Below are 25744 nucleotides of genomic sequence, written 5' to 3' on the forward strand. Positions count from 1 at the left end.
TCGTTGGAATATATCCCTATATGTAAACTTCCGTTTCTCAAAAAATTCTGTGTTTGCAGTGAAATCAATTATACAGCTGAATTCACGATCACAGACGATGACACCGGATCACCTGTTACTATCGTTGATTGGTTTTTCCACCGACCGAACCAGTATCTTGTTATACAAACCGCGTCACCATGTGTAGCAGGGAAAAAGTACACATTTGGTGCCCCTGCTTACAATGGGATTCTCGGCAATGATTTGGAAGGACTCTACAGAAGCACCTACATCAACGAGACTGGCGACCTGAGGTATAATTTGGATTGCTTATAAAATACTCCAGTAAAGTTACCACACAAATGGAACTTTAAATAACTTAAAACCCTGCACTCGTTTGCGTCCATGAAATATTATTTGCATTCTATCCCTTACTAAGGCGGATTCAGAATTCACGTTATCATCACAAACAAAACATCGTTTAATTTTTTCTGATTAAACAGTGAAAGACAAATATTAGTTGCTTTGCCAAACAATACAGGCCAAGGACATCAGAAGCCTGAAATGAGGAGACATTTAGCAACTTTTACCTACTTTTGTAACCCTAAACATAGAAACCAAAGAAGAACACGACAGATTTTCTTATATTCACGTGCACAGAATAATCGCGGTCACCCAGATGGAAACAACAGGCGCGAGACATGCCTTCCCCTCATTCGACGAACCAGCAATGAAAGCAACTTTCGACATCACGCTGCGTAACCGAGTGGATGACGGCTATATCGCCATTTCCAATATGCCGGTGCTCAGATATAAGGTAGTTTATGGACTAATGCAAGTTAAATGATATAAGCTTGCAGCCCAAGCAGCAAGTTATGTAAGATGGGGAATACTTTGACCCCATGGCACTGCTCTTTGTTTGGCCTCTATCTGTTTCAATTTGTAATGTTTTGGGTTGCTTTAAAGAAGTTTGGTACTTGTTATATGGGTCTGGCGCTTGACCAATGCTACCAATTACCAGCCCAAAACCCATATACCATGAAGAAATCCTGCCCGGGATTCATGGCCAGGATATCCCGGGTTCAAATACAGGTGTGGTCAAAAACAGGAAACAAAGTTTGCTTCTTGTTTTTCAACAGCCGGAAACATTTAAAGGACAATCATGGAATGCCACCGTGTTTGACACCACAAATATAATGCCAACCTACTTGCTCGCATTCGTGGTGGCTGACTTTACCTTCGAACCGGGTTTTACAGAAAATGGAACTCAGGTACAAGTTTGTAAAGCATATGTTACAACCACCTTGTAGATTTAATTGTGGCCTCAATAAAGATTTTAAGTTCTAGATTAGATTTTGGATTTTAGGTTATAGCGGATTAAAGATTATCAATGTTTCGCTTGACTGTAGGGACTTAAATAACTTAAATAACACATATGTGTGATATGTGCTAACGATGTTGGCCAAACGTTGTTGTTTGATAATTTCTTTGTTTAAAACCTGCTTTAAATCAACGTAAACCGCGTACAATTTGGTTCCCAACTGTGTAGACCAGAATATACGCGAGGAAAGAAGCGATCGACAACGGGGAAGGAGTTTACTCGGCGTGGGCAACCCCGGCTATCCTGGACCACCTCGCTATAGTTTACAAAATTCCGTACACCTGGCCAAAATCTGGTACAGTTTTCCTGTTTAACAACAAATGCAATTTGTGTATTGTTTCGTAGATGTTAACTTTGCAACACAACTGAAGTTTTAATTTTCGGCCTAAGCATGTATACACTATATGTATTTTTGCTCGTTGCTTGAAAATTGAAAATGACATGCAACTGGGCTTATTTATCCAGGCTACTGCCGGGCCTGAAACTAATGATTGAAAAACAATTAAAAGAGCATGATCAATCATTGCCTTCAATGTGATTAAGTACACAAAGTTATAGCATGTCAAAATTTTATTTGTCAGATCAACTTTCGGCACCTGATTTCGCTGCTGGTGCAATGGAAAACTGGGGCTTGGTGCTGTATAGAGAAAGTTTACTGCTTGTCGAGGATAACGTCACCACAGTCCGTAGCAAGTACTCTGTCACATCAGTGATCGCCCACGAGCTCGCTCACCAGGTGGCGTTAGTGTACATTTTCATGTCTTTTTTCATGGGTTTAAGCGAGAAAAAGTTTATGGAATTCGCAACGTAGCCTCACCTAAGCAGAATACGAAAAAAGCCTAAATGACATATTAGTTCAATACCACTTTGGGTACATGGGAAAACACAAACCAACAAGTCTTCAACTTTGGAAGGGGCTATGTCCCGTTTGATACCCTCATTGCCACGTCAAGCGCTTGACTTACAGATTCAGTTCACCTGTGCTTGTAATGAAGTAGTGTTATTTTGAACGTATTATTTTAGTGGTTTGGAAACTTGGTGTCTTGCGCTTGGTGGAATGAGATCTGGTTGAACGAGGGATTTGCGACCTATGTGTCTTACATTGGAGTTGACGGAGTCCAACCCACTTGGCACTCAGTAAGTGAAAGATCATAAGTCGAGCAATCTTCATTACAACTGATGTAAACTATTGGTTGAGCTTTGCTTGGCCATAGTGTTTCCACCTTGTTTTCTCCGTTTTGCTTGCACCTAGTTTGGTGCCCAACGGATGACGGTGATTGTATAGTCACCACAAAGTGGAAGTCTTTGCTTGGTCGTTTGGTCAGCAAAGTCGTCTTATAGTCACACCAGCTGCACTGATGAGACCTTTTATGACCTTTTAGGACGAAACAGTGGCCGTCTGTCTGCAGCTTTTACACAATTCATATTATTGGCTCCACATTGCTAATTAAAGTCAGTTTGGCAAGATTTGTGCCTCGTTAATTCTATGCCATATTAAACCTTCGCCTAACATCTCTCTCATCCTCTATCTTTGCCGATGTCTGCATGTGTATTAGACGGGTTATAGTAACTGCTATTCCGGCCATTTCATTTACAGGATGAAATGTTTATACTTGATGAGTTACAAGGAGCACTCTCGGTCGATTCTCGTTCTACATCCCATCCTCTAGTGCATCCAGAGGGTTATTTCTCGACTATTAGCTACTCAAAGGTACTTTACGTTCCCAAAAATATTCTACAATGTACACTAACTAAACGTTATGCCCATGCAAATGCAGCTAATGTTTATGTAAGGTTATTTCTTTTTGAAAATGAAAATTTGTTGAAAGTTTATAGGCTTTCATTATAGGTTTAATTTATTTTGCAGGGTGGTTCTGTAATTAGAATGATACACGATTTCTTGGGTGAGCCAACATTTACAACTGCTCTCACAGTAAGTACATGACCATATGTTTAATTAATGAAAACGTGGATAATATCAATGGGTCCTTGGCGAATCGTAACAAAACGTCTTTTTAGAACTACCTGTTGGAATTTCAATACGGGAATGCGGAGCACGACGATCTCTTCAAACACTGGATAAATGTAAGTGTAACAAAACAAATTCAAAAAATAGCTCTGTCAGTACATGGGGTACAGATCTAGTTTATGTGAACTTCTACAGAATATTTTGAAACCTATTATTTGAAGGATGTATAGGAATATTTGTTTCTTCTCTTGAGCCTCGTTTAGAACCTGCTTATGCCAGTTCTGCTTATTTTTTTGAAATCATCAAACGTATTGAAAAGTAAACCGTTGCTACACTACGTCTACGACAGGTCATGCGTTACTGTCACGCACATAGTATTTCAAACACACCCAAAGGTGCCATACAAAGCACAAACGCCAACGCTGGAGGTGTAGGTCAAAACTAGCTGGCCATTAACGAGCATGTAGCATTACCTTAATTATACATAAAGGTCAGAGAATAAATGACTCGCTTCATAGTCCACCATTCGGTTTGGGATTAATCAAATTTTGTTTTATAGCAAGCGGCTGCAGATGGACTCACATTTCCTTACGACCTTCAACTAGTTTTTGAGAGCTGGACTTTGCAAATGGGATACCCCCTCATCACCGTAACCCCAGGAACAAATCTTGGTGAATTTGATCTCAAACAGGAATACTTTCTGGTTGATCCTGATGATAGTCCTGTTAGCACACCTGGAAGTGATACATACAAGTTGGTTTTGACGAGTTTGTGACTAAATCAATGCATCTTGTAAAGCGTTAAACTTTTGCAAAGTAGTGAAAATTGGTCCATGGTAGAGTGTGTACCAACCAAATATTGCTTACATTTCTGCACGTGCCAGTATTTGCTATATTCAACAGATTTTGCTTCTATATAATCTCTTTTTATAAAAAAAAAAATACTGTGCGTCATATGCGATCATATGAATGCCAATATTCATATAAAAACATACTGCAATGTTTAGCTACCAGTGGTACGTTCCATTTTCATACAAGACGGAGATTGGCATTGATATGAACACTAAAAACACCATTTGGATGGGACCAAACACAATAAGTACGATCTGTATTGAAGACTTGCTTCCCCTGCTCTTTATACTGAAACATAACATCAGGTCAAGTTTATTTAACCTTTAAGTGATGGCTATTACGCCAATGCTGTACTTTGAAAAGGATTCCACACGGTTATTGGACTTAAAATAATTTACACCTCATTTATTAGATTTCATTTCATCAGCGAAATGTGTCAAAAGAAAACTTATTGTAATTACGTAGTGCTAAAAACTCGAATATAACTAGATGCGGTTCCGTACAACAACAAAAATACTATCTTATTGGAACCACGAAATGACGCGTTGCTTGGCGTAGTGACGTAATCACTTCAGCACTCTATTGTGGAATATGACCCTTAATTTATGTTCACAGCAACAATATCAGGATCTGCCTCTGATACTTACATTCTCGGCAACATTCAGGCGAAGGGATTCTACAGAATTCATTACGAAAAGACACTATGGGACAAAATCGTTGCTAAACTGAATAGTGTTTCTTTTACGGTTTGTATACTTTTACAAAGACACGAAATCATCAGCTCATTCTAATTGAATTACTTAAGTTTCTTTTATTGAAATCATAAAACAATGATAAGTAAGCCTTTGATACACTACGTCTACGAAATTTCCATGCGTTACTGCCGCGCACTATCTTAACCTCATCCAAAACAGTTGGGATACTCTATAGTTACTTGATTACCCTGTGTTATTATCTCTGAATTTGAAATAACAATTGTGTCAACAATAAAACCTTTTGGTAATTCATCGACAGAACATTTGTGTTTTAGGATATTTCGCCACAAACCAGAGCACAACTTATCGACGATGCCTTTAACCTAGTAAGGTTAGTCAAGTTTGAGTCAGCGGAGCTAAATACTGAGATTAGATGTTGGGAATTGGACTATATCTATTTGTATGTATTTTTGTGTAGAGCCAACAAAATGACTGTCACGGACGCTTTGGCTGTGACTGACTACTTGCACCGTGATGTTGATTACATTCCATGGGAGTCCTTCACTGACGAAATGGTTTATTTCGGAGATATGTTGTCGGGGTCACCAATCTACACCGACTTCAGGGTTAGTTGAATCACTGATTGAAGCGGGATCATTTTCAATGCTTTTCAGAAAACCTATCGTTGTACATAATACAATCGTAAGGTATAGCCCCTTCAAAATCCTTGAATCTTATCACTTGATACAGGGCCAAACACTGACATGCCCTTATCAATAAATAGAGAAGTTATTTTGCATTAAAACAATTCGACCTATTGATACTTTATTTAAGAGAAGGCTCAAATTTTAAGATTAAATAAATCAATGTCGTTCCAATGTTTCGATAAGTTGTCCAAATTTTGTTTTTGTTTCAGAGAAAAATGGTGGAGCTGGTTGAACCGTCACTGTATACGTATTATGGCTGGGACGACTCGAATACAGCCGACGATCAGTTTATCGCTAGGTTAGTCGAAACATTTCCTTACCATTACAACATTCGTGTAAATCTTGTACAACTAATCATACCAGAATGGCCAGAGACGAGGCCATAACATTTGCGTGCGATTACGGAAGCCAGGATTGCATCATCAACGCAACTAGGAGGTTTGATGAATGGAAGGTGATGACACCAGTAACAAGGTTCAGAAATGTTTAGTTTCAATTTCTTACCTAAACACTGGTCCATTTACTTTTGTAAATAATGTATAAATGACTATGTTTGCTAAATACAAACGTTTCTATATGAAGCTGGTTTGATTTAGTATCATTGCAAAAAATTATTAGTAAATCAAAAAAAAAAATTACCACTAAAATAGCAAAGAATTTAACGAATGGGTGTTGAGATTGTTGCAGGTGGCTAAGTTTGCAACGAACGATTATGCCATTTTCGTGTTATAGTCCAAGCGGAAACACGTACCTCCCCAGTCTTACAACAGTTTATCGCACCGACGTTTATTGCAACGGGATACGCGAAGGAACGGTTGAAGATTGGGACTTTGTGTTCAATCAGATTCCTAATATCGAAAATTACGATTACCAAATTAGTCTGAGGTAGGTAATTTGTTCCCGCTTTTAAACGATTCTGTCTTCTACACACGCCATCTTATGAGATTTTAAGTATCGTTCAAAATGGTATCCTTCCTGGATTTCGTTTGCGTTTCCAATAATTTTAAAATTACAAAAAAAACTTCGATTCACGATCGAAATATTCACATTATTTTTGTTTTTTTCTAAGCTATATCTGTTGTTATTGTATATAGTCATGTTAAAGGTTTGAGTTCGGCATGACACTGTTCAACTCCTGCTACCTCCCACCATCAACTTGTACTTTACTTCACGTAAAATCAATTGATTTTTTTAGATGGGCGCTATCTTGTAGCAAAGACCCGTGGGTCCTTCACCGTTATCTGGAATACGCTTTGGATCCAGCTAAAATCCCAGCAAGCGAAATAGCGAGGACATTTGTGTATGTGGCGGGCAAAGAAAGCGGAAAATACGAAGCCATGTCATTCCTTTACAACAACTGGGACGCCGTTGTTGCTGCGTAAGAGCCCATAGCCAGTAAAAACAACCAAAGTAATTTTTGGCAAAAATTGTATTAAAAATGAATAGAACAAAGTTAACTTAAGTCATAAAAAGGACATATTGGCTTTTGGGTTAAACGTTTATTGCGTGCGAATGTATTGAATCTAAGTTATGTTTATAGTGGAACTCTTAATGCTGCAGTCAACCTCATTGACTCTGCTGTGGATCTTTTCTCGACAGAATTTGATATTTCTCTGGTAAGTGTTTTCATTGGGATCCAATTTTGAGACTACAATGTTCTTGCACAGTGAAAAATACGATGGCAAAAACTCCATTGTGGGTGTATTTTGTTATTGGCATTTTTGTCACCAATCAAAATGCATTGTTGACCAACGAACATTTTTAAACAATATTATTTCATAGAACTTTTTACGTATATGAAAACCTGGGTATTTTCGTAGTGATCAAGTATGTGTTTTTAGCTTGAGTCCATGAAAGACGTAGCCCCCGCTTCAATGACCGGCACCCTCAACTCGTACATCGACATTGTGCAAGAGAACATTATGTGGAGAAGTACGCACGAAGCGGATATCGGAGTTTGGGTCGGAAGTGCAGCAAAAGTGAATCCCGCCACACCACGCAAGAGGATGTACGTGCGAGATAAACTACCAAACTTTAATTTTGCTTTCAGAAAGAAGTACAGATTCTCCAAGCCTTACTAACTGAATTTTAGTTGTAGTGTGCTGACCATATGTCTTCAATTTATTTCTTCAAATTGCGATTAATCCTATAATTTGCGCTGGACATTGTTGAATGTTATTTCAATCTGTTTCCGTGGTCTAACATCTGCGACCTTGCACAAACGGCTCAGTTTGTTGATCAGTTTGTTAGAGCGAGTGTTTGTAGGCCTGTACAGTTCTGCAGAAAAATTTTTCTTCTCAATGTGAAATTGTTATATTTTTAAATAATTTGTGAAATGTGTTGCAATTAGCGAACCGTCTATTGGTGTCGTGGAATTTGTTTATGGTGAGAGCAAGAAATACGACGGTGCTGCATGGGATACTTACTCTTTTTGGCAATTAAAAAATTACACCCAAATAAAGAAAAATGTAACTTTACACGTGTGGATGTTGAAAGCTTTCTTTTCGTGTAACTTAAAGGCCTGAAATTGGAAGAAAGGTCCGAGATCAAACGGAATGTACTTTGCAGATTGTTCTGTAGAAGAAATTTACGTCTTCTTTTTCGCTTAAAATATTTTGAAACATCTATTTAATTGCATTCAATGCTCCTACCGATAAAAGAGACAATCTTCACAAGCTTTTACGCTACATACGTAGTATCTTATGCTCTGCATCTTTCAGGAACAAGTGAAAAGTCAGTGGTGCGTAAAGTTGCTCAATCATGTATATCAACAAAATACAGAGAGGTGATTTTTAAAATGTAAAGTTTACAATGGTGTTTCATATATATTTTTTGCCATTGTGTTACAGTTTTTTTGCTCTTATAATTTATTATTTGAAATGAAATAAACCTGTGAAACAGATAGAACAAAATGTCAAATGAAAATTTACTCAATGGCGTAGTTGTTTTCAATAAAGAATGGAAGATCCAAACGATTTGATGTAAAACTACGAAAAACGTTCAATCCCGCAATGGGTCTGTATCACAGCATTGACAAATTATACGAGATTGATGCAGATGTTTGTACAAAGTCACAGACATTAAACCACGGAAACAAACTGATATAACATTGAAATCATAGGGTAAATCGCAAGTTGAATAAATAATTTAAACATATATACGATCACACTATAACTAAAATTCAGTAAGTATGGCTTGGAGAATCTGTACTTCTTTCTGAAAGCAAAATTAAAGTTTGGTAGTTTTTCTCGCACGTACATCCTCTTGCGTGGTGTGGCGGGATTCACTTTTGCTGCACTTCCGACCCAAACTCCGATATCCGCTTCGTGCGTACTTCTCCACAGAATGTTCTCTTGCACAATGTCAATGTACGAGTTGAGGGTGCCGGTCATCGAAGCGGGGGCTACGTCTTTCATGGACTCAAGCTAAAAACACATACTTGGTCAATACGAATACCCAGGTTTTCATATACGTAAAAAGTTCTATGAAATAATATTGTTTGAAAATGTTTTTGGTCGAAAATGGTTTTTGATTGGTGACAAAAAATGCCAAAAGCTAAATACATTCACAATGGAGTTTTTGCCACCCTATTTATCACGGTGCAAGAACAATTTAGTCTCAAAATTGGATCCCAAGGAAAGAAAGAAAACACTCACAAGAGAAACATCAAATTCTGTCGAGAAAAGATCCACAGCAGAGTCAATAAGATCAATTGAGGCATTAATGGTTCCACTATAAACATACGTTAGATTAATTACATTTACACGAATTAAAAAAATGATTAATTAAGCCAATATGTCTTTTTCAACATAACTCTCGTCAGTAAGTAATTTGGTTGCTTTAGTGACTATGGGCTCTTACGCAGCAACGACGGCGTCCCAGTTGTTAGAAAGGAATGACATGGCTTCGTATTTTCCGCTTTCTTTGCCCGCCACATACACAAATGTCTTGGACATTTCGCTTGCTGGTATTTTAGCTGGATCCAATGCGTATTCCAGATAACGGTGAAGCACCCACGGGTCTTTGCTGCAAGACAGCGCCCATCTGAAAAAATCAAGTGGTTTTACGTGAAGTGAAGTACAAGTTGATGGTGCGAGGTAGTAGAAGTTGAACGATGACATGCCGCATTTCAAACCCTTTTTACCTGGTTGTACAACAACAACAGATAAAGCTTGGAAAAACAAAAAATAATGTGAATATTTCGATCGTGGATCGAAGCTTTTTTTGTAATTTGTAAATTATTGGAAACGCAAATTAAAAGCGGGAACAAAATACTTACCTTAGACTAACTTGATAATCGTAATTTTCGATATTAGGAATCTGATTGAACACAAAGTCCCAATCTTCAACCGTTCCTTCGCGTATCCCGTTGCAATAAACGTCGGTGCGATAAACTGTTGTAAGACTGGGGAGGTACGTGTTTCCGCTTGGACTGCAACACGTACATTCAATAATAAGTTATTTTATTAACAAATAATGAAAATGCCAGTTTCGTTCGTTGCAAACTTAGCCACCTGCAATAATCTCAATACCCATTCGTTAAATTCTTTACTATTTTACTTCTAAAGTATAATTTTTTGCAACGGTATTAAATCAAACCAGCTTCATGTAGAAACGTTTGTATTTAGCAAGCATATAGTCGTTTATACATTATTTACAAAAGTAAATTGACCCGTGTTTAGGTAAGAAATTGAAATTAAACATTTATGAACCTTGTCACTGGTGTCATCATCTTCCATTCATCAAACCTCCTAGTTGCGTTGATGATGCAATCCTGGCTCCCGTAATCGCACGCAAATGTTATGGCCTCGTCTCTGGCCATTCTGGTATGATTAATTGTGCAAGAGTTATATGTTTGTTGTAGTGATTAGTAAATATCACATCCAACCTAGATATAAACTGATCGTCGTCTGTATTCGAGTCGTCCCAGCCATAATACGAATACAGTGACGGTTCAATCAGTTCCACCATTTTTCTCTGAAACAAAAACAGAAATTGGCCATCTTGTAGAAAACTTAGAACGAGATTGATTTATTTAATCTAAAAATTTGAGCCCTCTCTTCAATAAAATATTAATAGGCCGAATTATTTTAATGCAAAAAAACTTTATTTAGTGATAAGGGCATGTCAGTGTTTGGCCCTGAACAAGTGATAAGATTTAAGGAGCCCGAAAGGGCCACACATTTTTTTTACAGACAGCGATAGATTTGCTACAAAGCATTGAAAATGGCCCCGCTTTATTCAGTGATTCAACTAACCCTAAAGTCGGTGTAGATTGGTGACCTCGACAACATATCTCCGAAATAAATCATTTCGTCAATGAAGGACTTCCATGGTATGTAATCAACATCACGGTACAAGTAGTCAGTCACAGCCAAAGCCTCGGTGACTGCCATTTTGTTGGCTCTACGCAAAATACATACAAATAGATATAGTCCAATTCCCAACATCTAATCTCAGTATTTAGCTCCGCTGACTCAAACTTGACTAACCTCACTAGGTTAAAGGCATCGTCGATAAGTTGTGCTCTCGTCTGTGGCGAAACATCCTAAAACACAAAAGTTCTGTCGATGAATCACCAAAAAGTTTTTTTTGTGGACACAAATGTTATTACAAATTCAGAGACAATAACGCGGGATAATTAAGAAATTTTATTATACCAAATCAATCAGAATGTGCTGAAGAGTATACAACCCGTTTGAAAAAGTTTTCATACCGTAAAGGAAACACTGTTCAGTTTAGCAACGATTTTGTCCCATAGTGTCTTATGGTAATGAATTCTGTAGAATCCCTTCGCCTGAATGTTGCCGAGAATGTAAGTATCTGAGGCAGATCCTGATATTGTTGCTGTGAACATAAAATAAGGGTCATATTCTACAAAAGAGTGCTGAAGTGATTACGTCACTACGCCAAGCAACGCGTCATTTCGTGGTTCTAATAAGATAGCATTTTTTGTTGTACGGAACCGCATCTAGTTATATTCGAGTTGTTAGCACTACGTAATTACAATAAGTTTTCCTATGACACATTTCGCTGATGGAAGGGAATCTAATAAACAAGGTGTAAATTATTTAAGTCTAACCATGGCGAATCCTATTCAATGGACAGCAATGATGTAATAACCATTACTTAAAGGTTAAATAAACTTTATTTTATGATTTAGTACAAACAGCATGGAAATTATCTTACTTATTTCGTTTTTTGGTCCCATCCAAATGGTGTTTTTAGTGTTCATACCAATGCCACTCTCCGTCTTGTATGTAAATGGAACGTACCACTGGTAGCTAAAAAATACAGTATGTTTTGTGTAAATGTTGACATTCATACGATCACATATGACATACATTACTTTGATTGAATAGAAGATTAAGTAAAGGCAAAATCTCTTAAACTTGGCCTTTACTTGCACGAGCAGAAGTGTAAATAATGTTGCGTTGCTTAACACGCTATCATTTTCTTTATTTACCAAACATCTAGCACTTTAAATGACAAAAACTTTTACTCCATCAATATTATTTTGGCTTCAAACTAAACCAACTTGTATGTATCGCTTCCAGGTGTGCTAACAGGACTATCATCAGGGTCAACCAGAAAGTATTCCTGTTTGAGATCAAATTCACCGAGATTAGTTCCTGGTGTTACGGTGATGAGGGGATATCCCATTTGCAAAGTCCAGCTCTCAAAAACCAGTTGAAGGTCGTAAGGAAATGTGAGTCCATCTGCAGCCGCTTGCTATAAAAATCTTTGATTAATCTCAAATCGAATGGTGAACTATAAACCGATCCATTTATTCTTTGACCTTTATGTGTGATTACGGCAATGCTACATGCTTAGGTATAAACATACGCCTACACCACTAGCGTTTGCGTTTGTGCTTTGTGTGACGCCTTTGGATGTGGTTGAGATACGTGCAGACCTGTCGTGAACGTAGTGTAGCAACGGCATGATATTGCAACTTTATATTGTTGTATGATTTTAACAAATATGAACAGTACTGGCCAACTCAGGTTCTAAACGAGTTTTTAGAGTAGAAAATACCTCCATTAAACTATGAGTTTCAAACGATTTCATGCAAGTGCACATAAACTAGACCTGTACTCCGTGTACTGACACAGATCTATTTTGTATTTGCTTGGTTACACTTACATTTATCCAGTGTTTAAAGAGATCATCGTGCTCAGCATTCCCGTATTGAAATTCCAACAGATAGTTCTGAAAAGACGTTTTGTTAAGATTCGCCAAGGACCCATTGATAATATCCATGTTTTTATTAATCGAACATATGGTCATGTACTTACTGTGAGAGCAATTGTGAATGTTAGCTCACCCAAGAAATCGTTTATCATTCTAAGTACAGAACAGCCCTGCAAAATATATTAAACTAAAAATGAAAAACTGTAAACTTTCTACAAAATTTGAAAACGATAAATTGATGAAATAACCTACAATTTGCATGAGCATAACGTTTAGTTAGTGAAAATTGTAAAACATGTTTGGAAATATCAAGTACCTTTGAGTAGACAATAGTCGAGAAATAACCCTCCGGATGTACTAGAGGATGGGATGTAGAACGAGAATCGGACGAGAGTGCTTCTTGTAGATCGTCAAGTATAAACATTTCATCCTGTAAATGAAAACGCCGGAATAAAGCTGTTTATAATCCATCTTAAACACAGACACATACAAACAGAGACAAAGAGAACGTTGAAAAGAGGGGAAGTGTGGGAGGGGTTGTTCCAGGGAAAGGTGGATATAGCATAGAGTTCAAGAGGCACAATTCTTGCCAAACTAACTTTAATTTAAAGAGCCATAATAATCATTGAGATCTACAGAAAACAGTGTACACTGCTAGATGAAAAGCTAGCCCTGGGGGCCACAAAAAACAGCTGCACTGATAAGATCTTATATGACATAGCTTTGATTAGTTGTAAAGAAGATTGCTGGGCTTATGATCCGATACATACTGAGTGCCAAGTGGGTTGGACTCCGTCAACTCCAATGTAAGACACGTAGGTCGCAAATCCCTCGTTCAACCAGATCTCATTCCACCAAGCGCAAGACACCAAGTTTCCAAACCACTAAAATCAATGCAGACTTACAAAGTCCTAGTTTTCATACTTTCACAAAACAGCGTTATCCCCTTTTTCGTGTTGGCACGTTTTTTGGCGTTAGTTGTGTGCTGTACCATTACCTTGAGGAAGCCTTGTTGAATAACAGGCGAAACGTCGGTGAATAAAGTTACGTTTTATCTTTGCCAGAAGAACAGATTATTAAGATTATTAAGTTGTATGCCTGGCAGCAACAAAAACATTATATTTCACAAAACATCTCTTTAATAAAAACACAAGTATAATAAATGTGGGAGTCAAACGCATTGGGGAAACAATGGCAGTATCAAACGGGACATAAACCCCCCCAAAGACTTGTCGGTTTGTGTTTTCCTACATTACCAAAATGTGGTTTAATTTTTATTGAACTTAATTTGCTATTTAAGCTTTTTTCGTATTCTGCTTGTGTGAGGCTACGTTGCAAGTTCTGAACACCTTTACTCGCTTAAATCCTTCAAAATTCTTTTTCCCTACGAATTGTTCGGGCTTTCCACGCATATTAGTTAATGACTGGCAAAAGTACTCCAATTAAAAAAGGTATGTAAATATACACTGGCGCCACCTGGTGAGCGAGCTCGTGGGCGATCACTGACGTCACAGAGTACTTGCTACGGACTGTGGTGACGTTATCCTCGACAAGCAGTAAACTTTCTCTGTAAAGCACCAAGCCCCAGTTTTCCATTGCACCAGCAGCAAAATTAGGATCCGAAAGTTGATCTGACAAACAAAATTTCAACTTGCTCTAATCTAGTGTACTTTACCACCTTGAAGGCAATGCAATACCCTTGTAAAACAAACCCCGTTGTCATTTCCAAGGCAACTTCAAATTCAATTCAAAGAAACGAGAAAAATACATAGTTTATACATGTTTATGTCCAAAGTTGTACCGGATTTTGGCCAGGTGTACGGAATTTTGTAAACTTTAGCGAGGTGGTCCAGTATAGCCGGGGTGGCCCACGCCGAGTAAACTCCTTCCCCGTTGTCAATCGCTTCTTTCCTCGCGTATATTCTGGTCTACACACAGTTGTGAACCAAACTGTACGCTGTTTACGTGGATTTAATGTAGGTCTTAATCAAAAAAGATGTTCATTATTGGTAGCACTGATCATACACATGTGTTATTCAAGTTCCTATACAGTCAAGGGAAACATTGATAATCTTTAATCTGCCATAAGAATATTACTTGAAATGTATATTGCGGCCACAATTAAATCTACAAGGTGGTTGTTGCATGAGCTGTATATATGTTACTGGCGATTAACAAATTTCCTGTGTCAAGTACCTGAGTTCCATTCGGTGTAGCGCCCGATTCGAATGTAAAGTCGGCCACCACGAATGCGAGCAAGTAGGTTGGCATTATATTTGTGGTGTCGAACGCGGTGGCATTCCATGATTGTTCTTTGAATGTTTCCGGCTGTTAAAAAACAAGAAGCAAACTTCGTTAAAGCAAAAAAAAGCTTCACACATTGAAACAGATAGCGCCCAAACAAAATAGACGGGACATGCGGGCAAAGTATCCCCATCTTACATAACTTGCTGCTTGGGCTGCAAGCTTCTATCAATTAACTTGCATTAGTCCATAAACTACCTCATATCTCAGCACGGGCATATTGGAAATGGCGACATAGCCGTCATCCACTCGGTTACGCAGCGTGATGTCGAAAGTTGCTTTCATCGCTGGTTCGTCGAATGAGGGGAAGGCATGTCTTGCGCCTGTTTTTGCCATCTGGCTTACCGCGATTATTCTGTGTATGTGAATACAAGAAAATCTTTCGTGTTCTTGTTTGATTTGCATGTTTATGTTTTTTCTATCTTGCCTTCTAGTGGTTTTGCTAGAGTATGTGAAGGTTGCTGATTTTTTTCTTATTTTAGGCTTATTTAAGCTATAGGCCGACTTCATTGTTTGGCGAAGCAACTAATGTACACTTATTGTTGAGTCAAAAAAAGTAAACGATGATTTTTTTGTGATATTAAAGTGAATTCTGAGTTTCTCCGTAATTAGTAAAATATAAAGGAAATAACCTTTCATTAACGCAAACGAGCGCAGGGTTTTATATGATTTAAAGTTCCATTTATATGTGGTAACTTTACTGAGTATTTTATGAGCATTCCAAATTGTCTTATACCTCAGTTCGCCATTCTCGTTGGTGTAAGTGCTTCTGTAGAGTCCTTCCGAACCACTGCCGAGAATTCCTTCGTAAGCAGGGGCACTAAATATGTATTTTTTTCCTTCTACACACGATGAAGCGGTTTGAACAACAAGATACTGGTTCGGTCGGTGGAAAAACCAATCAACGATAGTAACAGACAAGCCGGTGTCATCGTCTGTGATCGCAAATTCAGCTGTATATTCGATTTCACTGCAAACATAACACTCTTTGAAAAACTGAAGTATACATAAAATGGATATATTTCAACAAAGGACAAATTTTGATTTAAATTATTGGTATAAACAACATGATATGCTGCTTTGTCCATGTTTCTGTGAAACAAAAAAGAACAACAAAGTGTTTTTAAGCCTAACGTTTATCTAATCCGATATGCTTTACCATACAGCAATGATTTTTAGAAAAAATTGACACGGTCTTAAATTAACACTCTCTATATTTATATTCCACAGTTACAAATTACTGACACAAGGTATACCAGAGAGTTTTATATCTAGTCAGTGACGCTCAAATGCATGAAAATGGTTAGAACTTGCTGCGTGTAGTTGATTAGTGACTGGTGTTTATTTACTATCATGTATTAACATAATTTCATATCCATTTCTCGAACTTGTCTCAAAAATCTTTCGAAACGTGCACTTACAAGGAGTGCAAAATGAGGTAGTCAGTTGCTTTGTCACAGCGATATCGAACAGACGAAAATCCGTAGAACATGTTGGTTTCAGGAGTCGGAAACTCGTCGAAAACTGGCCGAAGATCGACCCAGTAATGTTCTGGAATTAGGTCTAAGGGCAGACGCTCGTTGTCCCATATTCCCGGAGCCTGCGACGCAACATTTATTGAGTTGACGTAACCAAGCAACTTTGTGTTGATCAATAATATTGTCATACAAAAATATTTTTGTGTCCTTTTTCCGGCCGGTGATTTCGATGCAGAAACGATCAGCTATTATTGGCAAGGAAATAAAAATTCCTACAAATGTCGTGTCAGCGCCTCCGGTTGCAACGATTGCGAACAATTTTAACCAGTTTTGCGAGCCTGCTGTTATCTTAATTCGACCCCTCCTACGCTTGCGCATTCCCTTGGTTGGGTGAAAGCAGATTAGCTTAAACGTACTTTGCCCAACGGAATCATTGGGTCCCCGACCTCGCTGTTCCATTCTTTTATGAGTTGAGCGGATTGCAATGACGCCTATTAAATCACGTTGACGGTTGTAACGATTCTAGTTTATAATTTTGAGTTCAAGTTACGACTTGTGCATCGTAAATGTCTAGATTTTAAAGCACGATTTGTCGCTGCCAGCGTAATCAAACAAAAGATTGCAACACTAAATGGTGTTACGCCAGCGCCAGGGAATCGCAAATCTATAAAAGATATTCTTGAAATCTCAAAATCCACGTTTCGCGCAACCAATAGGTCTTAGAATGATTTTCATGTGATTTCGAATGATTTTCATTTCCTAACAGGTGTTTTACTTGAACTGGAACTTATTGATTCATGAAGTTTTTTCTTTTTTATATTTTTTTAATGTCCCCATGCACAAAACAAACAAGCTTACAAAAATAACGTGGATATTTAGGTATACCATTGTTGTCGTGTCAGGTGCAGCAAACGTTGTGGTTTTCACTGGTGCCGTAGTGGTCGTTGTGTCAGGGCTTGCAACATTTGTGCAAGTAGGACGGGCCACCAAGCCAATGATAAGACCTGTGATAAAAAAAATGACAACAAGTTTTGTCCGAAACTTATTTCAAGCAAATGACTTTCCACTTTCTGATTAGCACAAATTTTAACTCGTTTAGATGTTGGTTTGACGTCACATTGTCATATATGTAAAAAGAACTAAATACGTATATCTTACGAGACTGTACCACCGGAGCTGTAAGTACACTTACCTTCGGCCACCAAGATGAGCACGATTACGATACCGAAAATGGCAGCGGAAAATTGACTGATGTAAAACCCCTTCTTGACAGTTTCCCCATCGACTATTTTCATCGACTCACCCATGTTGAATAAAACTACAAATCACTGCACACAAAAAAACAATTTAATTTGACAAAAATATGCATGACTGAGCCAGTATTGCATCGCTGACTGTTGAATAGGTAGAATTTACGATTCCTTTTCCGCCTAAAATGCACATTGGCAAAATATTTTAAAACATCTATTTAATTTCATTCAATGCTCCTACCGATAAAAGAGACAATCTTCACAAGCTTTTTCGCTACAGACGTAGAATCTTTTACTTACTCATGCTCTGCATCTTTCAGGAACAAATGGAAAGTCACTGTTGCGTAAAGTTGCTCAATCATGCATATCAACAAAATACAGAGAGGGGATTTTTAAAAATCTTAAGTTTGCAACAGGGTTGCCATTTGGCCGTCTTCACGGCCAAATTCCAGAAATTTGGCCGTTTGAAAATCGGCCTGGCCGCGAAAAAATCGTTTGGCCGTAAGGCAGATATTTGGCCGAATTTGGCCGAATTTCACTTGGTACTATATAAATCCACAAAAGGCATTGCTGGTTTCAGGTTATCAATAGATTTGTGGACGATTGTGTTGTCATAAATATGTCTCAAAAAAATTGTTACGTCATAAACTAATCTTGACTGAGTTGGCAAAGAATTATGCTGCAATCGTAATGTTTTAGCAACATAACCGGTTTTGAAACCACTGATAAGCATAGATAACAGTGTTTTAAACATACAATTTACGAATTTATTTCCGGCTATATAGTCGTTTCTCAAGGAAATCATCAAACTTATAACGTGATTTGGCCGAATTTTGGCCGTAAGAGAAAAAAAAATTGGCCGTCAAGTGTTTTGACCATCTGGCAGCCCTGGTTTGCAATGTTGTTTCATCTTATTTTTGCCATTGTGTTACAGTTTTTTTGCTCTTATGGTTCATAATTTAAAATGAATTAAGGCTGTAAAACGAAAGGTAGAACAAAATGTCTGATGACAATGTAAGCTACGGCGTTGTTGTTTCTACTGAAGAATGGAAGAAACCAAACGATTTGATGAAAAAACTACGCATTAAAAGGAGGAAAAACGTTTCATCCCGCAGTGTGTCTTTATCACAGCCTCACGGAAACGTGCCAAGAATTGATGACAGAGCATTGGTATATAAATTTTTTTACCTGAACAAAATTTTCATGGTCAATAGGTCGAATGTAATTATAGATATAGCCAACATAAAAATGGTCATCGCAAATTAATTTTTTTAGCAGAAACCAAGAATAAATCCGTTTGCCAAGAAACGTTCAAATTCAGAAACAAATCATGGGGGAAAGCGAAGAATTCTTTCTGTTAGTGATTCTCTGTCGGCTCCACCTGAAGCCACAATTGTATCAAACATCTCGGACATTTATAATGACAAGTAATATTTGTACCTCACCCAGTGTTGTATCAGATGATACCATATTTTTTAATCCATACTATACAAGTTGTATGTTTCGAATAATAACAAGCTTTTGTCAGTTTACCCTTGTTTATGTAGTTCATCTCAATCAGTGTTTGACATTGGTAATGCAAGTCCAGAGGGGAACAAGGAACTGTCAAACAATGACCTCGGTTTTGTTTATCTGAATGAAGATTCTATACAAGGAATATTTATGGTGAGATTTTTGTATCTATACTATAGAAGCAATGTTGTTGAGATGATGGCTAAAACAGTGTGCACTGTCTGCAGGTCACTGATTTTTACATGATTTGAATCAACTTTTTATATAGGAAACACTGCCAAAATCTGAGCCAACTGTAGATGCTGGTAAAGATACTCTTCCCCCAGATTGGAGCATAAAGACAAAAGCCAGGTAACATGTCTTAATATTAAGTTTATTGTATATAATTAATTTAGTAAAACATACTGATATGTATCACATAATATAAGGTGGGATTCTATATACATAAGTTTGCTATTGACAAATTATGATAATAATAATCGTAATAAACCACTCGTAGGTTTTTATCTCCTTCGACGTTTGCTTGGTGTGCAAGAATGAAAGGTGGAGAAGAGGCACAAGTTGTAAGAAATTCAACTACATTGCAACCAGACAAGGTTTTTGTCTTTGTTTAAATGCTATTTAATTTCTTTTGCACTGTTTGTAAATTTGATGTATGGTATACTTCAGATTGATAACTGCACACAGACCGACCTAAGAATTGAGCTTGGTAAAAACCTTGTCTTCTGGCAACACCCCAGCATTCCATGGTTTAATTTGTTTCCAAGATTTGGTGCTGAGTGCAAATTGACCTCTCTTGGGTCTGGTGAAGCAGTTACTGATGACAGGATCAAGTCAAGCTTGTATGATAGCTGGTAAATACAGTTCAATTTATTTTTAGTCGTTCTGAGGCAAATGCTGTACAAATTTTGTATGACTGTATCATTGTACAGGGCTGCAGCCTTCCGGTCAGTTTACCAACTCCTGCGGCAAAATCTTTGCCCGTATTTCTATGTTTGTTCACAAATGTATACTGCATTGTTCCGAAGCTCAGATGTGTCACAAAGTGGAGTAAGTTAACGTCTGTGGGCATTGCTGCAATTTCTAAAGTAATTCCAAAAATTTTTGAAGGTTAATTGCATTCTAACACCCACCTCACTTGGATTCAGAAACTCTCTTTCTGCTGAAGGTATAACGTTTACAATGCCTCTTAAACAGGCACGAACTATCGCTGAACAAGAATTAAGTGAGGTTGATACCAAAGGTACAGTTGGATGTTTGTGTTTAAGGTCGTTGTAGTTTTTTGTTAAATTGACAATGTAATTATTTTTTGTTAAAGAAGAGATTAAGAATCAAGCCATTAAGTCAAAGTCGCCTATGCAGCAGAGCCCACAGGAATGCTCAGATAAAGAAAACAGAGGTGTGATTATTATTAATGGTGTTTTTTTTTTCAAGTAATGCAGTAGTACCTGAGTTCATAATTTAAGTTTGGACACAGAATCTATGTAAAATCTGGGCATTACTTCCAACATTTGCTTCTAGATTCTTGCGGCCAATCCAAGGAAAAGTGTGTTCAAGAGGAGGTGAGGTTAAGAAAAACTTTTTGCAAATTCCCATAGAAACACCACGCTAACAATTTCAGGAGGATGAAGAAATAAGTTGGAAGACAATTAGTGACGGTCTTAACTTGCGACAGTGCAGAGAAATAGCATCGGCAACACAAAGCGATGGATTGCCTCGTACTGCTGTCCTTGTATCTGGCACCTCCAACACACAAGTATAAACCTATTAGTGTTTTTTATATTACCTGTGTGAGAACCAATCAGAACCCCCTATTGTACCCAATGTACAGCTGGATGAATATTGTAAGTTGTGATCGAATTACAAATTCCATAGAGATTAATAGCAGGATATTGCTGGCAAGGGTAAGAGTAGCAAAGTAATAGTCAGTGGTGCAACATAGAACAAACAATGTTCGCTACTTGCATACGAGCATAACTACATGTGTTCTTGTAAATTCAGGGTATGCGGCACACACCAAGGGCAACAAACAAAAACGAAAGCGCGACCTTGTCCGCAATTTCTTTTACTACTTGTTTTATTTTTTTGCAGCTGTTGTTCAACTACCTCCTTAACTGTCGAAGCAGCATCGCAAACTCAGGGCCTCAGGCAGGTGTCCCACCCACCATAATCTCTCCACACGCTTTCATGGGTTCCACTATGAAGAAACTGGATTATAAAGCAGGGATTGCAAGGGTATGATAACTAGGGCCTAAAACAAATGTCACATTGCATTTTTGGGTGCTCATTTTGTTCAACTGTTTGCAGACGACTTCAGACGTGCCACGTCTTTCTGCTCCAACATCAATGAAACACAACTTCAGTTTGGACGTTTCTGGGCCTCTCCTACCCCACCACGTGTTCGGAATTATGTCCCTTTTGAACCGAAGCCAAACACCTAGCGAATACACTGCTGCATTGAGCACTAGGGCGTACACCATACCGTTTAACGCACCGTGCATGAAAACGACTGACGTCACCAACGATGACGTCAGTGATTGTGGATTGTCAAAAGAGTGTTGCGAGTGGCTGCGCGCCTGTGATGGTTGCGTCACAATGCGCCAGGTCACAGCGAGAAACCGAAAATTTACTTGGAGTTCGTAAACTTTTTTTCCATTCTTGTGGTTTTATGGAGTTTATTTGTATTCTTCCTCATTCTGATTGCGATAATTGATATTAGAAACAAATATACGTTTGAAATGCTATAGTCGATGACATGTTACGTTGGAGTTTGTGTGGAAAGTTTGTCAATGCACAACATTTTTCAAGTTGAAGTATTACCATACAAGACAGGATCGCCCCACTGCGCAGGCCCTTGAACCTGGTTAGCCCCTTATTTTAGACGAAAGTGAGTAAAATTAGATTTTTTTCTTTTTAAACGAAAGGCTGCAGCGACCATGTAATACTGTCAATCATGGCTTGGGAATTCCCCTACTTTCAAGAGCAGCAGCAGCTCCTTGCACTTGACTTGCAATTCTGCTTTGTAGTTGTGACATTCCAGACAAAACAATGACTTTAGAAGCGATAAAGTACGAATGCGGAAATCTACGGATCTTGGACCAGCTTCTTTTACCTCATAGCACTGCATATATTGATGTGCGTTGCATCGAAGATGGCTGGAAAGTAATAAAGACTATGCAGGTAAAGAGTGAAAGTTTCCCTACGGCACAGTGGCAAGTTTTGATTTTCTTGGACAAGTTGTATCAAGAACTGATGTTAAGAACTTGATTCATGTCGAAATGTATATAATTATATACAAATAATTGAACATTTTAACGTTTTGAAGGTCAGAGGGGCACCTGCCATTGCAATTGTGGGGTGTTTAAGTCTTGCTGTTGAATTGAGGAGGAAAGAGTTTGAAACCTTTGAGGAATTAAATCAATTTACTAAAAAGAGTCTTGATTATTTGGTTACAGCTCGGCCAACAGCTGTTAATATGTCGAAATCAGCTAAGGAGATTTGTAGTTTATTGGACTCCATGGAATCTAAAGAAGTTGATGAAGTGAAGACAGTGTAAGTTTTGAATAGTTTCATATATCAAAACAGGCTTTTTGCATGGTGTGTCATGTTTGTGTTTCTTGATTGCTCCAATTAATGATATGAACATTGGTTTGAACATTACTTATTTTTATAGAATACTTTACCATATTGAAAAAATGTTGGACGATGATATCAATGATAACAAATGTCTTAGCAACCATGCGGCTAAACATATCCAGTCAAATTGTAGTGAAGCCAAATCTGGATACACAATCCTCACCCACTGCAATACAGGATCACTAGCAACAGCAGGATATGGCACTGCTTTAGGTTTGTGCATGGTAAAGTGGTTTTGTGCAATTATTTTTACTTCAAATCTTTGTGTGAAAAGTTTTAAATTATTTCTGCTGCAAAACATTTGCAATTATTTCAAAAATGCACATTTACAAGAGGTTTTTCTTTTTAGCCAAAACCTTTGTTGTTACTTCAGGGGTTGTCAGATCTTTGCACAATCAAGGGGTTCTTGAGCATGTTTACTGCACAGAGACAAGGCCTTACAATCAGGGGGCAAGGCTTACAGCCTATGAGCTTGTGCATGATGGTTTACCTGCAACACTCATTGCTGACAGCATGGTGGGAGTATTGATGAGAACCAGAAAGATCTCAGGTAAGAGAAAATATATATTTTTTCTAATGGGAGGGAGTGTGTGTAAAATTTTTAAACATGGTTTCGATCAGAGAAGACAGTCAATGTTGAAGTAGATGAGATTTTAGCTGTAGTATTTTCCCTGATTGTTATTGCAGTAAAGATTAGGACTTAACTATGGTTTCCTCGAAAATGTATTGCTTTTTTGCTTTAAAAGTTGCACCTGTTTTGTATTCAAAATATAGAAGCGGCGCCATAACTATTTATTTTGTTGTGTTGGAAAATATTCATTAGCGGTTGTTGTTGGAGCTGATCGTGTGTCCGTAAACGGGGATGTTGCAAACAAGATTGGAACTTACCAGGTCGCTGTGCTCGCAAAGCACCACAATGTTCCATTTTATGTCGCTGCTCCCCTCACTTGCCACGATGACTTGATAAAGCATGGCGATGACATCACAATTGAAGAGCGTCCGCCCGACGAGTTGACTACCATTGCCGGGGTTAGAATAGCAGCCAAAGGTAGGGTTCTTTTAACAGAGTTTATTGCTTCGTTAGTATTGCAGATAATGTCGATATTATGGTTATAGCGATATATATGTACTAACTGTATGTTCAAAAAGGAATGCTGCGTCGTGGGTTTTCGTGTAGCAATTATTCTTGCCTTGCTATCGCGACATCAGTATTGCCATATATATTCGCCTTTCTATTTTCCATGAACAATGAATAACCGCGTAGCTGGTGGTGGCCCCGATTCCGAAAACGAAATGTTCCCAATCGGTGTTTTATTTAATAATCTCTCATAATTGCAAATGATAAACAAGCAAGTAGTTGTTTGCTCATTCGTTGGTTTAAAAGTCGGTGCTTTGGTTAAAACCTTCAATATTAGTTAAAGCAACTGCGTTTTGACACAAGGTTATTTATATTGTACTTTAGTTAAAACCTTTTACTTAACTTTAGCTATCCCTTCCCCCGCACAGAAAACTAAATTGTTTGCTCAGGCATAAATTGTTGGAACCCAGCGTTTGACGTCACACCAGCTGAACTCATCACAGGGGGAATTGTGACCGAAAAGGGAATCTACGACCCTTGCGATATCAAAACATTAAAGGATGATCAGAAAATCGACTCCACCTAAGCCGACCCTATACTTTGCTCCTCGGAATTACTAATTACTTTTTATTCGCTTGCTGCTCAACAATTGTGGAAGTTTCAGCGAGTGGAAAGTGCGGCAGTAATACACGCTTTCGACTGTCACATGTGAATATATTTATTGTAGCATTTCATCCGTGGTGGCGGCAGTAATACACGCTGATACAGTAATAACTCCCGTAGAACCACTGGAGTATGTTGGAGTGACTGTTACACTCCGCTGAATAATATCACTGTACACGAACAGTATACATGTAATTATATGTGTGGCTATGATATCGGCAAAGCCGATAAAACTAAGAAAAATGCTAGTAACGTTTGCACAAGAATAGCCACGTGAACAGTGCCGAGAAAAATATCCTATAACATCGTCTTGGGGTATTTCGTTCAATTAAAATGTCAAGAAGAAGCATTATGGCTGGGGAAAATGTCACGGCTTGATCTTTCCAATCCGAGGCTATGTAAGTTGTAGCAACGATAACTTTGGGAAGTACAGCAATGGGAGCCGTTTTTCACATTGTGACACGACAAACAATGTCTTTGTTATGTCTCAATTAAAAGCGAGTAAGCACGATTAACATTGAAAACTAACTATGGAAGGTTACGTAAACAGATGAATTTAGTGATAATAAAGAAATGAGAACAAGAAGACTACGACAAGAAAATATACCGACGAAGATCCTGGCTCGAAGGTGTTTAAGGGAATCAGAAGGTGTAAAATTCAACTTATTTCGTCAAGTTGACGTTTACACCTTCTGCGGTGGTTCCCCTAAACAAAGCACGTGTGTTGGTGGAAATATGATTCACAACGACATGTCGTGCGTTCCACTGTTTGGACAGAATATATTTAAGCAATAGAGCCAATAATGGTCCCATCCGATGGCACTCGAATAATTTTTTTGGTTCAACAAATGTGCTTTGAGAAAAGAACGAAACCGCATCCCATTTATTTGAAACGTTGGAGCGGATGGCTGGAAAATTACTTTTGCGTTAATTGAACAAAGCACCAAACAAACGAAATGGATTCACTGCCAAGTTATGAACTAAACAAACTTTCCAACATTTTAGCCGTTTCCACATGCTACAAACACCGAACGCACAACTTACCTA

General features: G+C 38.1%; 4 protein-coding genes across 4 annotated transcripts; 3 read left to right on the forward strand and 1 right to left on the reverse strand.

Moving 5' to 3' along the window:
* The first annotated feature begins 749 nt into the window (after nt 1–749).
* Nucleotides 750–8028, forward strand: LOC145889261 (aminopeptidase Ey-like). Its single transcript, XM_082980182.1, has 19 exons — nt 750–796; nt 1119–1250; nt 1529–1655; nt 1942–2096; nt 2384–2497; nt 2958–3071; nt 3228–3293; nt 3380–3445; nt 3889–4082; nt 4336–4427; nt 4796–4926; nt 5211–5266; nt 5354–5501; nt 5792–5880; nt 5946–6056; nt 6315–6467; nt 6778–6960; nt 7123–7198; nt 7424–8028. The coding sequence occupies exons 1-19, from the start codon at nt 776–778 to the stop codon at nt 7661–7663; spliced, it is 2268 nt and encodes a 755-aa protein (XP_082836308.1). The 5' UTR covers nt 750–775; the 3' UTR covers nt 7664–8028.
* Nucleotides 8029–8452: 424 nt separating this feature from the next.
* LOC145889961 (aminopeptidase Ey-like) lies at nt 8453–17865 on the reverse strand. The gene is made up of 25 exons (XM_082981008.1): nt 17751–17865; nt 17444–17562; nt 16975–17049; nt 16502–16680; nt 15817–16050; nt 15279–15435; nt 14973–15104; nt 14578–14704; nt 14253–14407; nt 13547–13660; nt 13093–13206; nt 12881–12946; nt 12729–12794; nt 12121–12314; nt 11772–11866; nt 11299–11429; nt 11075–11130; nt 10841–10988; nt 10471–10559; nt 10295–10405; nt 9862–10014; nt 9444–9626; nt 9239–9314; nt 8752–9007; nt 8453–8472 (listed from the first exon to the last, which is right to left on the reverse strand). Exons 1-25 carry the CDS (start codon nt 17863–17865, stop codon nt 8453–8455), a joined length of 3165 nt encoding a protein of 1054 aa, XP_082837134.1.
* An 882-nt stretch (nt 17866–18747) lies between these two features.
* On the forward strand, nt 18748–21969 carry LOC145889223 (protein downstream neighbor of son homolog). The gene is made up of 13 exons (XM_082980126.1): nt 18748–18978; nt 19087–19235; nt 19356–19473; nt 19589–19671; nt 19820–19916; nt 19990–20174; nt 20253–20370; nt 20431–20563; nt 20639–20719; nt 20842–20882; nt 20942–21076; nt 21412–21555; nt 21628–21969. The coding sequence occupies exons 1-13, from the start codon at nt 18808–18810 to the stop codon at nt 21961–21963; spliced, it is 1791 nt and encodes a 596-aa protein (XP_082836252.1). The 5' UTR covers nt 18748–18807; the 3' UTR covers nt 21964–21969.
* Nucleotides 21970–22311: 342 nt separating this feature from the next.
* Nucleotides 22312–24620, forward strand: LOC145888474 (methylthioribose-1-phosphate isomerase-like). The gene is made up of 6 exons (XM_082979229.1): nt 22312–22500; nt 22646–22872; nt 22994–23169; nt 23330–23506; nt 23780–24004; nt 24484–24620. Exons 1-6 carry the CDS (start codon nt 22369–22371, stop codon nt 24618–24620), a joined length of 1074 nt encoding a protein of 357 aa, XP_082835355.1. The 5' UTR covers nt 22312–22368.
* The last annotated feature ends 1124 nt before the right edge of the window (nt 24621–25744 follow it).

This window comes from Ascidia mentula, chromosome 2 (assembly GCF_947561715.1).
Source record: "Ascidia mentula chromosome 2, kaAscMent1.1, whole genome shotgun sequence".
Classification (NCBI taxonomy): Eukaryota; Metazoa; Chordata; class Ascidiacea; order Phlebobranchia; family Ascidiidae; genus Ascidia; species Ascidia mentula.

Excerpts from the sequence above, each read along its gene's own strand:
- LOC145889261 (XM_082980182.1), top strand. The coding sequence starts at position 776 with ATGCCGGTGCTCAGATATAAG. Across the intron at positions 3,072-3,227 it reads CGACTATTAGCTACTCAAAG|GGTGGTTCTGTAATTAGAAT; the intron begins GTACTTTACGTT and ends TTTATTTTGCAG. Across the intron at positions 3,294-3,379 it reads CATTTACAACTGCTCTCACA|AACTACCTGTTGGAATTTCA; the intron begins GTAAGTACATGA and ends ACGTCTTTTTAG.
- LOC145889961 (XM_082981008.1), bottom strand. The coding sequence starts at position 17,865 with ATGGGTGAGTCGATGAAAATAGTCGATGGGGAAACTGTCAAGAAGGGG. Across the intron at positions 13,207-13,546 it reads TCCAACCCACTTGGCACTCA|GATGAAATGTTTATACTTGA; the intron begins GTATGTATCGGA and ends TTTCATTTACAG. Across the intron at positions 10,406-10,470 it reads GACGATCAGTTTATATCTAG|AATGGCCAGAGACGAGGCCA; the intron begins GTTGGATGTGAT and ends TAATCATACCAG.
- LOC145889223 (XM_082980126.1), top strand. The coding sequence starts at position 18,808 with ATGTCTGATGACAATGTAAGCTACGGCGTTGTTGTTTCTACTGAAGAA. Across the intron at positions 20,175-20,252 it reads TCAAGCTTGTATGATAGCTG|GGCTGCAGCCTTCCGGTCAG; the intron begins GTAAATACAGTT and ends ATCATTGTACAG. Across the intron at positions 21,077-21,411 it reads CTGGCACCTCCAACACACAA|CTGTTGTTCAACTACCTCCT; the intron begins GTATAAACCTAT and ends ATTTTTTTGCAG.
- LOC145888474 (XM_082979229.1), top strand. The coding sequence starts at position 22,369 with ATGACTTTAGAAGCGATAAAGTACGAATGCGGAAATCTACGGATCTTG. Across the intron at positions 22,873-22,993 it reads GTTGATGAAGTGAAGACAGT|AATACTTTACCATATTGAAA; the intron begins GTAAGTTTTGAA and ends TTATTTTTATAG. Across the intron at positions 23,507-23,779 it reads GAGAACCAGAAAGATCTCAG|CGGTTGTTGTTGGAGCTGAT; the intron begins GTAAGAGAAAAT and ends AATATTCATTAG.